The sequence below is a fragment of the Chaetodon auriga genome, chromosome 11 (assembly GCF_051107435.1).
Source record: "Chaetodon auriga isolate fChaAug3 chromosome 11, fChaAug3.hap1, whole genome shotgun sequence".
Taxonomy (NCBI): domain Eukaryota; kingdom Metazoa; phylum Chordata; class Actinopteri; order Chaetodontiformes; family Chaetodontidae; genus Chaetodon; species Chaetodon auriga.
The window spans coordinates 13,644,749-13,661,834 of NC_135084.1; the positions used below are offsets into that span (position 1 = coordinate 13,644,749).

General features: G+C 44.2%; 1 protein-coding gene across 1 annotated transcript; it reads left to right on the forward strand.

The window, feature by feature from the left end:
- Positions 1-4,135: 4,135 nt before the first annotated feature.
- On the forward strand, positions 4,136-15,808 carry c11h10orf71 (chromosome 11 C10orf71 homolog). The gene is made up of 3 exons (XM_076743391.1): positions 4,136-4,487; positions 4,554-6,290; positions 12,975-15,808. The coding sequence occupies exons 1-3, from the start codon at positions 4,136-4,138 to the stop codon at positions 15,806-15,808; spliced, it is 4,923 nt and encodes a 1,640-aa protein (XP_076599506.1).
- The last annotated feature ends 1,278 nt before the right edge of the window (positions 15,809-17,086 follow it).

A 17,086-nucleotide genomic window follows, 5' to 3' on the forward strand; every position in this document is an offset into this window, starting at 1 on the left:
GTGCCTGTCTGCTGTCTGCCACAAAACCACAGCTCTGCTCCTCCTTACTCAGCACAGGGAAGCGCATCCTCAGCGTTTGTGATCAGCGCTTACAGTCCTCAGTAGCTTCATGGCACAGCTCTGCTTAAGCCAAGGTGGAGAGCTGCACTGTGCAAAAACATCATATATGATCTGTATAAAGAAGGTGAAAATCTCAGTGAAGACCAAATGGATGTGGAAGTCTGTTCTTACTTTGTCCACTAGAGGGACTTAGTCAGCAGGAAACTTGTCCAGACTCCCCACAGCAGCCTTTAAACTTCAGTGGAAAAATCGGGCATTTTGGAGACTGGATTAATTTTTGCTGAAGGAGGTTTTTGTGAATTAAATTTCATTTATCAAAACAAATTTTTAACAAGTGCTGAATACTGAAGGCCCAAAAGTAAGTAGCAAAACAAGATGATATAGCAGCAAATTCTACATGAGGATGATTGAGATCTGTGAAAATAATGATCTCATCTAAATGGAAGAAATCTTGAGACGGATGTTACTGATCGACAAGAGTCCAGTGTGGAGGAAAAATGGTGGGTGAGGAGAGTCTGTGTGTGGAGGTGGAGGTCGTTTAGAGGGGAGGAAAGAGATTAGTTAGAAAGGGATTACCTCAGCCTTTCTCATAGTTTAGTGAGCTGTATGCAAAACCATCTGTGTGTATGTGTGTGTTTGTGTGGGCATATGTGGAGGAGTGCGTCTCCATTAAGGCCCATGTGTGTGTGTCCATCATCCCGCCAGGCTGGCCCTGCACCCGCCAAGAATCCCAGGAAACTATCTGCTACAGCAATCTCCTATTATAGCAGCAGGCTGTAAGAGGGGAGGGAGAGAGAGAGGTGGGTGAAAGGGGGAGGTACAGTTCCTCCCCTTCCTCTGCCTTATGGCCTTTTCTGCTGGGGGGTGAGTGAGGCTGTAGTCAGGGAGATTAGGTTGCTAGCACTGTAATAAGTGAGTGTAAAATTCATGTTCAAGTGAACCTCCTGGATATGTGGCATCAATTGAGAAACCTCTGTGAAAGGAAATGGATTAGAAAATGTGTAAAATCTGCTAAAATGTTCCTGTTATGTGATTTTTATTAAGTCAACAGAAAGCGTTATTCAAGTGGTGATGATAGCAGGTGGCTGGTGAACAAGAGCCACTTGTTGACACTACATATAGTGCTTGTAAGCTCTGTTCAACGAAGAGGAGGGCACTCGAGTGTGAGCCAGCAGAGTTATTTATATCTCCCAAAGGAGCACCCAAACTACACCCAACACACATAATAATAACACATCTTCAGGAAATTAGTTTTTTCTCCTGGTTTAGACCCCACATCTTCCTCAGCCAGTTGTGACATTTTCCCAGTTTGTGACAGCTAGTTCTCGCTGCTAATGGCCAACAGTTAGCTGTCCAGATTTATAAATAGTTGAGAGGCTGTTTGTTTCATCCGTCTGACACTCGACACCAAAGGATCTCACAGATCCCCATGCTAGCCCAAGCCCTCATTCTGTCCCCTCATGGTGGACACTCTCTCTGGGACTACTCCTCTATTTCTGTCTGGTCTCCAGCCCCGAGTCCCGCTGCCTGACTCTGGTCAGACGCTCACAGACCTGGCTGTGGACTATATAGAGGTTTTTGCTTTGGATTGTTGTCAATAGAAAGAGCCAGAGCTGCCAGAGAGGGCTTGTATGAGGTGACAGGGCAGGATCAGATCAGCAAGGCCTTTTTGGGGAGACAGAGCCTTTTGAGGAGTTTACAATAAGGCCCAAATTATGGATTATAAAACTGGAAGGTAAGACCAGAGCTCACACTACATTCATGTTCATGTTGAAAGGGGGGCACTTAAAAAGAAGATATAAATCCTCAGAGAAAAGTTAAACCTTCCACATCTGCATGCCTTCTCATTTCAAAGTTGTAAGAGTGGACATTTTCTTGCAGATAGAGAAAAGATATGACAAAATTCCCTGCTTTAATCTCCAAAAGAAAATACACATTCACTTACTAAAGGTATTGACTGGCAGAATTTTATTTTATTCCAATGACCATTGCTGACATTTAGAGACTTTTAGTCTGCACCCTAAAGTGACAGATTTACTGTGTTCAGTCTTGGTTTTGGACCACAGTCCCTGAAAACGAGGCCTCTCTGGTGTCAGGTTTTAGAGTTGGAGGCCCGTCACTGGACAAAAATAAACCTATCACATGCAAGAATGAACAGAAACCGCCCTGACAGTTTGGCAGATTATTGTTGCAAAGAAGAGCTCAAATTAGGGGCAGTTACCACGACTGTGTGTGACTTCTTAATGCCTCTTTCTGATGAATGTAGATTCTTCTGTCTTTACTGAACAGAATGTGTTGTTTGCATAGAGACAGAGTGACGTGTAAATTAAAAATCAAGCCCTCATAAGTTGCTGTTGTTATCTGCTTAAGGAGAACAGTGTTGCATGACAATTTAAAATTTCCCTTGATTTCTGCACCAGTTCGATTTGACGCTGACATAGCCAGTCTGCACAGCAGTGTGGTGTGTAGTTGATCTGTAGATGCGTAGGAGATGGAAGGCCTCCAGGTCAGAAGATATTAATGAACTACTAGATATTCTGAGCAAGCTGACGGCTGCCTGGCAGATGCAGTAAAGTTAACCAGAACAACCCATGACGTCACCTTGTTGCGCTAAATGTACAAACATTTGATTTAAAAGGCACAGCACAACATTGGGAGTGTGTGATATGAAGGCTGTAAAACATCTCTCTCCCCAGGCTGGAAGAAAGAAATGATTTTATTACTTAGATGTTAAACATTATTTTTGATGTTGATGTTTTGCATTATATCACATATTGCATTTATTACGAGTAAAGCTTTGAAGGCTCTCTACAGACGATGCAGTACAGCCAGCTTACTGTGAGTGATGAGTGAGAGTAACAAGGCTAAGAAAAGTCACGTTGTCAACAGATACAAATATGTCACGGCACTTAACCATGGCCTTGGCTGTTTCAGATTTACACGTCAAAAAACACTGCTGTTATTTTTGAAAAAGGATTTGCAAAGAAAGCCCCTCTACAAAACCTTGTTTTATGCTTTATGCCAGGGGTGCCCAAACTTTTTCCAGGGGCCAAAAGCAAAACCTTATTGTGTCGCACTGATAAAATGCAAAATGGTACTATATCCCAAATTCCCTTAATGACCTCCTGCATGAAGTGTCGCTCTGCCTGCCGTGCTCAGATTATGAAAAATAATTAATAATTAGGGATCCTACGTATTTAAAGAGCATTTTTACCTGAAAAAAGTAAAACAGCATAAACAAATTTAGATTAAAAAATATTAAATCCTTGTCTAACCTGCTGGTTTATCTTGGTAAAGCTCATATCAAGATTAACACTTTGATAATGTGGCATAATGTTTTAGTTTTGTCCAACCTGTGATTATTTTCAAAACATCAGTGTCTGGCTGTGATGATCAAAATCATCTGCAAAAGAAAAGTGTATGTGCATGTGTGTGTGTGTGTGTGTGTGTGTGGTCATCTAAGTTTGTACCAATGCGTCCTGCTTTCCCAAAATATCTCACGTGAGGCTGTCTTTACTGTGCCTAGCAACAGTGCAGTTTTATTGACAGCATGTCTCTGAAGGTCATAGTCATTGACCAGAAGGATTTACAGGGCTGTTTTCAGAGCCACATACAGTACATTGCTGCTTAATGCAAAGTGAAAGAAAAGCCTCTCATCAAGGCCAGCTATCATAAAGTAAGCACCAAATGAGTTCACGTTTTTAAAATGATCTCACATAAGAGAAAACAGTGTGTATATCTTAGGCTTTGAGTCAAGGCTGAAGTACATCATACACATCATGCAAACACTTTCAAAAAACTGTTTCTTTTAAGATGAATGGTTATCTGAGCGCCAGTGAAGTTCAGGCTAATTCTCCATTCTTTTCTCCTGTAGGAAAACAACGAATTCCAGGATTTTTTTGGACAGAGGAGGCACAATGCCTTAGGAGCTACTGGCTGTGCAAAATCCAGACTGGGGGCCCAAACTCTGGGCCCTGTAGCTCCAACAGCAGGCAGAGTGTATAATTTTGAGGTCTGCGTTTGCATGAATGACTGAACAACTGAGGACAGAGTTCTTCGTTAGCGGGCCTGCATCATGACCTCAGTTGAGAAGCGCCGCTCAGGCCGAAAGAGTGGTGGGCATCGAAAGCATAGCGATGGAGGCTACAGTGACACCTCCAGTGGTGGGTCCTTTCTGGATGAGACTGACCGAGAGGTCAGCAATCTGACAGATCGAGCATTCAGGAGTCTCTGCATTGGAGATGAGGCTGTTTATAATGACTCAGACCTCTGTTCTTCTTCACCCTGTACTCAGAGAGACAGACAGCTGGCCTTTGGCCAGAGTGGCCAGGACAGAGACAGAGAGGACAGAGAGAGAGAAGAACTTAAGAGAGCTGCACATGAGAGCTTCAGCCTCAGGGTGCAGCAGTATGGACAGGACTGGATCCATGGAGGAATGTACGGGGCTGAGATCCACAGAGATCCACACTGGGAGGTTTATGGGGAAAGGACACAGGGGAGGGTTTCTGCCACATTCCAGAACTCCTTTATGGAAACCTCTCAACAGGAGGAATCCATGAGGGAAGAACAGCTGTCCTTCCTTAGCAATGGAGCCACAGAGTTGAGTTCGCAGCAACGCAGAAGCCGGTCCAGAGTTTCCTCTCTCATCCGAGCTTTTAACTCTGAGGGACACAGGGATGGAGCGGGGATGGATGGTAAAGTCAGAGAGTGGAATGATGAGACAAGCTGGGACAAATCGGCCCTGATGAGTATCCAAAGGGAACTTTCTGAATTCTCTACATCATACCAGCAAAACTTTGACAGTGGTCACTTCCCCTCAGCCGGCCTGTTCTCATCCCAAGACACCAACTTCTACTCCTCTGAAGTGGCAGCAGTGGCTCACATGAATTCTGCATCCTCTTTTATGAGATCTTCCCACAGTAAACACAGCATGTCAGCGCAGGTCAACTGTAACTCAAACTTCTTTATACACAGTGAGTTTAGTCCTTTTAAGGTATGGAGGGACCATAACAGGTTTCCCTTCCAACAAGGACAAGTCTCAGGGTTTATGCACTGCTCAGAGTTCCCGAAATGGTATGAGACACCAATGTACAAGGAGCTTTCACTGGAGGCCCAACCACAGGCTCCTTATAGGTTTCAAGAGAGGGGTATCAGACACCCGAGGAATAACTTGGCGCCTGTGGTTCCTCCCACTCCTTCACGCTCCACCTCAACTTCCACAATGCTGCAGAAAACGTTGGCCGTGGAGAAGCGGTGTGAGTCAGAGTTGGCAGGTCATTACCCCCACAGGAAGCGGACGCAGAGCCTGGGAACTAACAGGTTCCCATCCCAACGCCCATCAACTGCATCACCTACCATTGAGATGTCTCGGCGTGTCCAGGACACCATCAGCTCCGTCAAAGCCCTCCAGCAAAAAATCAAAATGATGGCAGAGCAAAATATCACAACAGAGATGACAGCGAATCAACAAGGAGTGCTTTGTAGCAACGATTATTTAATTCCCTTTGGCAATAATGCAAAACCAGTGGCGTCAAATGTTGTGGGCAGTCACACAAGCACAACTCCCTTCAACATCAGCCAGCTGCTCACTCCTTTAGTCCATACACATCAAGAAGCAGAGACATCAGAGGTTCAGCAGTTTGCAGATTCCCCTCAACCTGTGGAACATCCTCCCGTGAGAGCAGAAAGCAGGGGAGCCACTCCTGATGTTAGGATGTCCAGCTACAAATCCAGAGCCACAAGCCTACTCTTCAATCTCAAAGACAACAGGAAAAGAGTAAAAAGCACCTACAGTCCTACCAAATTTAAAGGCCTGGAGACAATGGAGAAAAACAAACAGTCCTTTACCCAGGAGCCTAGAGACACTGTGATCGATATCCCTGATTTTCCAGATTCAGATCTTCAATTTCCCCAGGTAGAAGAATCCAGCAGGACAAATGCTGCCTCGCATCAATATGTAAACCAGTATCATGGCCCTGGATTGCCATTTACAACATTAAATTCTCAACCTGCAGCAGCACATGCAGGCCAATATTCAGAATACACTTCAAATGATTACCAGCCAGCTCAGATGCAAGGTGAGATGGTTCATCACTCTGGGTTCACTGGCTTCATACCTGAAAATTACACCAGCAATCAGCTGGCTAATGGACAAAATCTCCATGAAGACTTATCATTATTTACTCCCTATAAGCAAGGCATGATAGATAATGCAGAAACTCTGGGAGGAGGTGTGTACAGGCTCAAACCATCTTATGCGGCCACAGAAACACAGAGGCTAAATGCTGACAACAATCAAACCAGAGAATATTTAATAAGTAAGACAAATCCTGAGCAACATTTTAATGAAACAGCGGGAAGGGAATTCACAAAGGTGGATAGATATCAGCAGTTTAAAAACAACAAACATGATTACAGTAATGTGTCCTCACAGGATAGGTGGAGACAAACAAACAGCCAAGACCCAGAAAATCACAGTCTGAAAGCACAAATCTCTCCATGGAAACAAGAGATAACCGCTTTAATGGAAACAGACCAGCACGCACAGGCTTACCAAAGAGCAGCCATGATAACGGACGAACTGAATTTACCAAGAGACAAATACAGAGGAGAAAATCAGCAAAGTATAAATAAAGAACTTCAGAAAATAGAGTTGAGAGAGAGTTTTACTGGAGCATCTTCTCACAAAAAGGCTGCATTAGTGAATCCTAACATTTCAAACCAGCTGCCTCAATATACTCCATTTAGCAATGACCCTGTAGAAAATCCAGCTTATTATGGACAACAGCAGCCTGGAGTATTTAAGGACAAATATGCGCTTCAAAAGTATTACAGACACAATAAGGAAAATGAAATGAAAGATAATTATTTGACACAGAATTATAACACATATGCTGATCAAGAATACAGAAACCAACACATCTCCTATTCTAATGAAGACAAAACTATGCACATGCAAGAAACAGGTCAGAGAAAACCAGCTCCCAAGGGGCATGAAATGGAGAGTCTCAAGCCAATAGAATCTAAACCACAGTTTGAACATAATATGCAGAAAAATTCATTATCTAACCCTGACAATACATCTGCCCCACCAATGGCAAACCGGGTGGAACACAGACAGTTCGTTGAGGTCAAGGCTGAACAGGCCAAGGCAGGACATACAAAAGCACAACACACCCAAGCAGAGCTGGCAAAGCCTCAGCAATGGGCTCAAGTGGAGCAGCCCAAAGTGGAGTCGGCTAGTTTAATTTTAGCAGGACAGACTGGTTCAGAGAAAGTCAAAGCAGAACAGGCCAAAGAAGAACTAACAGAGATCAATAGAGTAAAGCAAGCAAAAGAACATGCTAAAGATAAGAACAGAAAAGAGGAAGAGACTCAAAAGCCCAGAGAGAAACAATCAGATCGGGCAAGAGAGGATCAGACAAAGGCAGAGCAAGCCAGTGTACAGACGGCAACAGAAGAGCCAAAACATATTACAGAGGAAGCAGGAGTCAAACACATGAGAGAGGCGCAGGTCAAAGCAGAACAAGCTGAAACAGACAGGCTAAAAGAAGAACACAAGAAAATTGAACTGGCCAAGATAGAGCAGGCTGGGCAGGCAAGAATAAAGCAAGCTATAACTGAACAGGCCCAGAGAGAAAGGATCAAAGCAGAGCAGCTTGAGGAAGAACAGGTCAGAGCAGAACAAGTTGAAAGAGAGCGGACTGAGGCAGAACAAATCAGAGCAGAAGAGGTTAAAGCAGAACAGGCTGAAGCAGAGCGTAGAAAAGCTGAAAAAGCTAAACTAGAGCAGATTAAAGAGCAACAAACTAAAGCAGAACAAGAGAACACTAAGGCAGTCGAGGATGATTCAATTCAAGCTGGTCAAGCAAATGCAGAGCAAAAAACAACTCAGATAAGTAAAGCCAAGGAGGAAAAAGTTCACGACAGAAAGGCAGAGCAGGCAAAGTTGGAACAAACCAAAGAGAACATGCAGAGAGTGTCTGCTAAACCCACAGCAGCAAAACTAACAATGTCACAACAGGTCAAAAGTGAGCCAGATAAAGTTGAGAGAGTCAAGACAGAGTTAGCTAAAGCTAAAGCAGAATTGGCTAAAATAAAGGAGAAAATGAGAGGAGAGCAAAAAGACAAAGTCAGAAATACAATTATCACAAAAGATGATGGAATGAAGACAGATGTTAATTTCAGGGTGAATATCAGTAAAAATGAAGAGCACAAAGATCAGGACCAGGCAACACAAATGCGTCAACAGAGGGAAGACTCAGAGGTTGTCAGCAGGCAAAGTACAGATCAAGCTAATAGAGGGGCTGATGATTACAAGTGGCTGAGAGAGAAATATGGTTTTACAGATACAACTCTAACAAACAGAAACAAGCTGTCAGCTGCGGGATATGTTTCATCAAGTGATGCCAATGAAACTCCAGCTTTATCTCTTGATAAAGTTGAGACATCGATTAACGAGAAATCAGATAACGAACACAGCCCCACAAGCAGATTTACAACAGTTAACACAGAAAGTAAGGAGGAGGAAGAAGGCAACTTTAAATCCAATGATGTGGCAGAAAGTCACTATGTTTACAGTGAGTCATCCAAAGAATTCAAATTATCCGGAGGTGATTATTTTCCTACCAGTGTAGATGGAGCAAATAATGATCCTGCTTCTGATAAAGTGAAGGCTGACAGTGTTGAAACACTGGGAAAATCTGAGCCTCTGAAACACACTGATGTTTCACAGCAAAGAGATCCAGATTTGCCTAAACCTCTCCCCACTGAGAGAAAACAAAAGTTAGCTGAGCACAGTGCAGGTCCAGGTAAAGATGTACATTTTCCCCCTTCCAGAGCATTGTCCCATAAAGAGAGAGCTCAAACCAAGCAGGAGATTCTGACTTCCAAGATAAAAGCTCATGCTGAAAAAGAGATTTCAGCAATTAAAGAAAAGGGTTTTGCTATACGCGATGGGTTTATATCCAAAACGTCTACCAAGCAATTAGCAGGTAGTCAGAGCATTAATATACGACAGAGGGCAGCATCACAGGAAGTGTCTAAAAAGCATGAAAGCACAATGTCCAGTAATACTACACCAAAGCACCAGATGGAGCCTTCAGGAATACAGATGGAACCACTCAAGTCTGTTTCACCTCCCAGCTCTGCTACAATACCAGCTGAGTGTGCAGCAAACACCAGTCAGTTAGTAGATCATTCACAGAGACAAGTTCCCAAAGAACCCACAAAGAGTAACGACAATGTGCCAAACCCACCCAGAGAAGCAGAACAGACAGGAAGTTGCACCATGAGCACAGATCAGGGTTTGGTAGAAAGCCAAAAGAAAGACAATCAGCCTGGAATTACGTCACCAATTCAAAGTAAAGAGCAGGCACCCAAGAAAAAGCAAGGAAAACAGGAGGCAAATGATGCAGAATCCTCTGGAAAACAGAGAGAGAGACTTAAAGACAATCCTGCCATCAACACTGATCATCTCAACAAGAAAGAGGATCCATCACAAGCTGCAGCTCTGGTTGAAGCTGAAAGCTGCAAAGCTATGACGGCAGAAAAGGCTGAGAGTAAACATGAAGCAGTTCAGGAACAACTAAATCTCATCTTTGGTCAGAACGAGACCCCTGTGGCTGATGATAGCTTGCAGATCACAGGAATAATGGTAACTGTACGAGAAAGACAGCCACCTGTGACCAATGGTCAGAGGAATACAAGCACTCAAGAACACATGAATGTAAAAGAGAAAGAGTGCAGTAATTCAGATCTGGATATATGTCACCCCAGCTCATGTCTAGAAGAAGGTAAGGGAAATATATCTTCAATAGAGGTTGTCAGAGGAAAGGCAAAGGAGAGAGTTTTACAGAATACTCATCCCACAGCGAAGGAAGCTCAAACTAAAGTTGGCATGACTAATCTTTCTGAAAACGTGCAAGAAACTTCAACCTTGGAGACGAGACAGAACAACGTGTCAGAGGATGTCACTGTGAAAAGGACTAATCTCCAGCAAGTGAGTTCTTCTACAAATCTAAGACCCCAAACACAACTCCAAGAACCACAGGCTGAAAAAGGTGTGCCCTCCACAGTCACTGTACCTGCTAAAAATAAAGTGTCGGCTGAAACTCAACCCGATCTCTACAAACAGGACGTAATAGCAGGAGAAACCAAAGACTACACAAATAAAACGGCAGAAGAGAGCTCAGCACAGAACATAAGGAAAGATGAAGTGAAGAGTAATACCGACGAGAAAAATCCACGAAAAAGCCAAACAGCACACACCAGTGAGAACTTCATGGCCACAATGGTGAACACAGGAGTCAACTACACAAATGATTCCAACAGAGTTCATGCTGAAACTCTGATAAAACACGATGCCCAGGCATCTGTGAAAGATGATATGACAGCGGTCATAAACCCATCCAAAAGCAGGAGCATAGATGACAAGAATGCACCCCCACTGGAGGAAACACCACCAAAGCCAGTCAACAAAACCAATCCCTCTAACCATTTAACTGAGAATGAAAATATACATCCATCTCCAAAACATCAGAGTAAAGAGACACACACTGAAGAAGATAATCAAATGGATGATAGTGTGCATATAGGCAGCATTTCAATCAGAGTTGTGCCAGCAGTGACTGGGAAGGACAACCTGAAAATGGTGGAAAAACTTCATGTCACGACTGTTCCCTCTGATGTAGTTTCAGCTAAACATGTTGCACTGCCCAGTGAAGATGAAAACATTTTACACAATGAAGACAGAACCAAAGCCCTCACTCCAGCAAGCAGTGAGAAACAGATGAAAGACAGTTTGGAAGACAAATTGGGAGTACAAAACATGTTGTCCAGTGTGAAAAAACTGCATAATTCATTGAAAATCAGCAATCAGCACAACAGCATAAATGCAACCAGTGAGAATACTCAAGCTGAAAATGGAAAGCCTGAGAAACCTGATAAAAGTGGGAAATCAGTGGATGAATACACGCTACAACCAGAGGAGGGAGGTTACTTTCAAGTGCAAGGGGTGGCAGAAACAAACAATGAAACATACAACTGTGCAAATGTTGGCGATAGATCAGATGCTGTTTCAAAGGGAAGGGAACTTCCAGCATTACTGCAGAACAAGGCAGCTATCAGCAATGAACCATACAATGAAGGAAAAAATGAAGTCTTTGCATTGGATCAAAGTCAAATGAAAACAGTGGAATCAAGTTCAGTGTGTGTTCAAGATGACGACATGAAAAAGAAAAACAGGGAAATAGAAGATAATCTGCCTTCAAAACAGAGCAATGGTCCCACTGAGAGACAGAGTAATAAAAACGAGAAGACAGAGGCAGGTCAAAATGTTCATATCAGAAAGCAGCACACAGAGAACCAGTCCAATTTATCAGCAAGGGAGAAACAGAGCTCAAGAAATGCACACCCAATAAGAGAAAACACTGTTAAAGAAAAGCCTGAAGTTAAACCAAAACCAAAAGAAAGGACATCCACAATACCAGAGATATCGGCAATTGCAGACTATGCCAGGTTAAAAGTAATTGTTTCAGAAGACCGTGCAAACACAATTCAGGAATTCCCACCCAACAAAAAGGAAGGATTCTTTCCACTAATACAGACTCGTCATAGCAGACGTCCAGTGTTCACTGCTGACCCACAAGACCTCTCTGTGAAAGGGAAAAGTTTGCCAAATAAGACAGAGGTCAGCTCCAAAGTCAGCAAAGAGCCAAAACCCTTGGTATTTCCCATTACGGAGAAAGAACACCAAAGGACCGGGATGTTCAAACTGGGAGACAAAGAAAGACAAGAGAAAATGCTTTTAGATGCCAAATCCAATGAAAATGTATTAGACACTGGGGCAAAACATGCACAACTTGTCAAAGAAAGACACAAGTTGCTTGCAACTAATCCCAAGAACAAGGGAAGGGAAGAACAAGTGTCTGGAACTGATACCCAAAGAGTTTGTCAAGTACATCAAAGCATTCATCAGCCAAGTAATCCTCCCTTGCAAGCATCAACTCCATCCTCTGCAGCCAACAGGCCAAGAAACACTTCTGTGCCACAACACCTGAAGCCAGCTGATAACTCCAAGCCACATGAAAGGCTTGAAGAAGTTTCCTCAAAAGCTGAAAGAATGGATAAAAGCTCTCATGCACAACCCACTTTGGTGCACAACATAAAGGAAAGTAAACAACCAACTCCAAGAGAAGATGGGAAGATTGAAAATGCCCAGGCTAAGATTGAGAGACCAGAAAAACTGAGACAAGAACGACTTGCAACCAGCCACAAAGAAACCACAGCAAAGCAGAGCCGGGCAAAACCATTGGAGGAAGAACAAGCATCTAGGATAGAAATGGAGAAAAGAGCAGAAGACATGAAAATAAAGCACATGGTAGAGGAGAGTAGAGCTTCTCTGGCTGAAGAAGAGAGGAGGACTGCTCAGAGGGAAGAGGAGAGAAGAGCAAGAGAGCGGGAGGCTATAGCTATTAAGATCAAGGAGAGGCGGGAGAAACAGAGAGAAGCAGAGAGAAGAGCAGAGGAAGAAAGAAAAGCAAAACAGGTGGAGGAAGAGAGAGCTGCTCAGAAAGAAGAGGAGAAGAGAGCAAAGCAAAAAGAAGAAGCAAGGAGAATGAAAGAGAATGAGGAGAAGAGGAGAATAAAGATTGAGGAGGAAGAGCGGATAAAAGAGAACAAGGAGAGGAGGAGGAAACAGCTAGAGGAAGAAAGAGCTGCGCAGGAGGAACAGCAACGAAGAGCAGCACAAGAGGAGCAGCAGAGAAAAGCTGTCCAAGAGGAGCAGCAGAGAAAAGCTGCCCAAGAGGAGCAGCAAAGAAGAGCTGCAGAAGAGGAGCAGCAAAGAAGAGCTGCACAGGAGGAGCAGCAGAGGAAAGCTGCCCAAGAGGAGCAGCAAAAAAGAGCTGCACAAGAGGAGCAGAAGAGGAGAACTGCACAAGAGGAGCAGCAAAGAAGAGCTGCACAAGAGGAACAGAAGAGGAGAGCTGCACAAGAGGAGCAGCAAAGAAGAGCTGCACAAGAGGAACAGAAGAGGAGAGCTGCACAAGAGGAGCAGAAGAGGAGAGCTGCTCAAGAGGAGCAGCAAAGAAGAGCTGCACAAGAGGAACAGAAGAGGAGAGCTGCACAAGAGGAGCAGCAAAGGAAAGCTGCACAAGAGGAGGAGCAGCAAAGGAGAGTTGTACAAGAGGAGCAGCAAAGAAGAGCCGCAGAAGAAGAGCAGCAAAGACGAGCTGCACAAGAGGAGGCGCAGCAAAGGAGAGCTGCACAAGAAGAGCAGCAAAGGAGCACTGCTCTGATTGAGGAGCAGCAGAGAAGAGCTGCACATGAGGAGCAGCAAAGGAGAGCTGCACAAGAAGAGCAGCAAAGGAGCACTGCTCTGATTGAGGAGAAGCAGAGAAGAGCAGCTCAGGAAGAGCAGCAAAGAAGAGCTGCTCTGATGGAGGAACAAAGGCGAGCTAAACAGAGTGAGGAGAATATACTAGATATTGAGGAGGAAAAGAAAAGAAAACAGAGAGAGGAGGGGAAAGCTGCTGAAAATTCAGAGGAGGAGAGGAACAAACAGACCAGGCACCAGATTGAAAAGCAGAGGAGTGAAAGACAGACAAGAGAGGAATGGTTGAGAACACAGAAAGAGCAGGAGGAGCGGAGAGCTGTTCAAAAAGAGAAAACACTTATAAAACAAAGAGAAGAAAAGCAAGCCAAAGAGGAGAGGACCAGACTCCTTGAGGAGAGTCAAGCAGCACTGAAAGAGGAGGAACAGCAGAGAGTAGCACAAGAACAGATGCTAGCTCAAAGAGAGGATGAAATCAGGGCTAAAATGAGAGAAGAAGAAAAGTTAGCCACTTACAAAGAGAAGGAGAGAGCTGCTCAAATGGAGGAGCAGAAAAAGGGAGCACAGAGGACGGATGCTCTGCAGTACTATGCTATCACCTCAATAGAATCAGAGAGGAAACACAGAGAAAGACAACAATGCTCCCCTTTACCTTTCCAACAAAGAAACAATCCATCAGGGCTCATCTCAACTGAGGACTCCCACACTAGGCCTTACAGGCCACATGCCCCTGCATCTCCAGCTCCATGTCTGCCCCGCTCCAACACCTCCTCTCCTGCTCTGGGAGTCAAACCCTCAATGTTCAGGGTGAAGGATAACACCATCAGAGGTTCCTCTTTCACCAAGTCAGTTAAACCGCGCTTCCATAAGACCTTTGGGGAGGATTTCCGAGTGGGTTCACCCATGGGGTCAGAGAGAGGAGAGGAAGAGCAAGAGACAATGAGACGCAGTGCTGTAACTCCTGTCCATCTTGCTGCTATCAAAGAATCTTCAACTTTTCAGCCAGCATCTTCATCACAGGATTTCTCAGGTCCTCTCCCACATTACAGGCCTTATTCCAGGAGGAGCCTCGCTCTGGATGAAGACGACTCCCGCTCTATCGTCAGCAACATGTCAGAGGATGTGGAGAGTTTCGCCACCAGTGCAGCAGACCTGGCAGATATACGAGGTCTGTATGACTACGAGAGGCCAGAATCAGCCTGTAGCTTCAGCAGTGATGTGTCACGTTCTCTTGGCAAGCCTCCAGCTGTTCCCCCAAAGAGTGAAAAAGCCTTGCGCAGGGCGAAAAGGTTGACCACGCGGAGAATCAAGAAGGAGTTGTCCAAAACTGTCACAGACAGCGCTGCTCTTCAAGAGGTCTCCAGTATTCCTTCCTCCTCCTCCACTGAGGTACGCTCCTCCAACCACCATGCTGTAGCTTCCCCTCATTTCTCCCCACCTGTCTCCCTCACTCATGCGCCAATATTGGGGTCTAGCTTGCCTTCCTCCCACACAGAGCAATCTTCCCACAGCTATGCTTCCCCTCATGCCACTGGTCCTATCTCCCTCCCAGTTGCCACACCTCACGCTACTACCCCTGTTTCCCTTCCTGTTGCCTCACCTCATGCTGCTGGCCCTGCTTCCCATCATGCTAATCTTAAGACAGTTGCTGATGTTCCCTCTTCTCCCACTCTCCATCATGCCAACCATCCAGCTCCAGTGACCCAGTACCATGTAGAGTCGAGCTACCCCCAGTCCTACCCCTTGACCCAGCGTAAGGTGCTGCAAGACCTCGGCTCTGGTCAGTATTTCGTAGTGGATGTGCCTGTTCAAGTGAAAACGAAGACTTTCTTCGACCCAGAGACGGGAAAGTATGTTCAGTTAAATGTGCGCGAGTCTGCCAAGAGCACCAGCCGACCACGATCCCAGCAAACGTACCTACAGCCTCAGCTCCAACCCCAGACTCACGTGAAACCACAACAACAGCCCCTCCCCAAGGATGCTCCAGTTGGCAAGCCCCACGTGCCTTATCAAGGCTACTATGGTTATCCCCAAGGCTACCAACCTGCGGCTATCAACTCTGTGCCCCACAACAGGTCATCAGCTCCTGTGACTCTCCAACAGGACCAGCAGCCTGTCAGGGAGAGCCACAGCTATGGATATCCAGCCCCTGAAATGGGGCAGAACTCTGAAGGGCATCGCTACAGCCCAGAGAAGACTCCGTACATGGACACGGTTAATGATAAAGACAAAACATATAACACAGTTTGCAACACACATGGTCCATATGAGTCGCTCCCAGAGTGTGACACAAACAGCCAGCTTGCAGGAAGCTCAGTCTGTGAAAATGATAACGCAGTCTATTCACAATATCAGCCACGTGATATAATAACCATGAGTGAGCTGGAGGACTTTATGGAGCTGTCTGACTGGTGAGAACAAAGAGTGGTAGATCTGACTCAATAGGAGATGATTAAAGAAACAGCTAAATTAAGTATTTGATAAAATAAAGATGCCCCAAAGCACAGTATGAAAGGATCATTACATGCAGTATTTTAAGCGTTTGTAAATGTCTTTTTCAAGTGAAAGTAGTCTCAGAATGTTTTTGGTTTGTAGTTTCAAAAAGTCCCTGTGACGTGCTGTTAAATTGCTGCTGTTGATTTTGAAGTTTCACTGTTAAAGCTATTTATTGTGTTACAGAGAAGTTCACCATTCCATTTGACTTTTGAATGTGAGAAGCTAAGACATGTTTCTTGTGTATACAGTATGATCAGTGTCCCATTGCCTCCTGAACGAGGGGTGTGTTATCATACATCAAACAACAACAGTATGTAGTGATTAGCAGTCTAGAGAAATGTTAGTATCTGCTATGAACACTGGCAGATCTACTCAAGTTTTCATTAGTGTTATTTTTTTTCCTGTTGGAGAAATCCTATTTTTGGCATTTTGTGATGCATGACATATTGTTAAACCCACAGCGTCAATCAAAGGTCTGCAGATGGTGAAAAGCATAGTTTGTATATTCAACCACTGTGTCAAAGTGAAAACATTGTGATAAGACTATTGCTGTTTTACTGGTGTAATATTGTACTGCAGTCCATTTTTAAAGTTGGAAGTTTGTGAGACTGTTTCTGTGTTGCTGTGAAACAAAGTAGTGTGACATGGACAATAAAAACACACTTCATTCAGCCAAATCATTTCTTCACCACAACGACTCTTTCAAAATCACTTTGTAAAGGATATAAATAAACAAAAAGGAAACATAAAAGATTGCTGCTACAGGTTGATTTCATTTTACTACTCAAAAGACTGTAATAACAACATAATGTCACTGTCATGGCATCCTGTTCTGACTCTTAAAATGTACCCTGGGTCTAAATGACACAAAATGAAGAGTCTTTTCACTGACTGCATGAGACAATTACATGTTATTGAGCAAGCACAATAATATGTCCTGAGAGAGTTTGTCAACACAAAAAGAGAAAATGACATTTTTTTGATGGCATTTGTGTGTATGTGTCCTTTTTTGCCATATTAATCAATGCAAATGCTTAAATCTTTGCCTACTATATCTACGGGATCCAGTGAGAGAAATAATACAGGTTGAAATGCCTTTTGTTGAAACTTGCCTTGATTCAAAAACTCAGATTAAATGTGCATGGGGGCGGGGGGTGTCTTCATGTAGTCCCCAGTTTCACAGTAAACTCAAGTGTT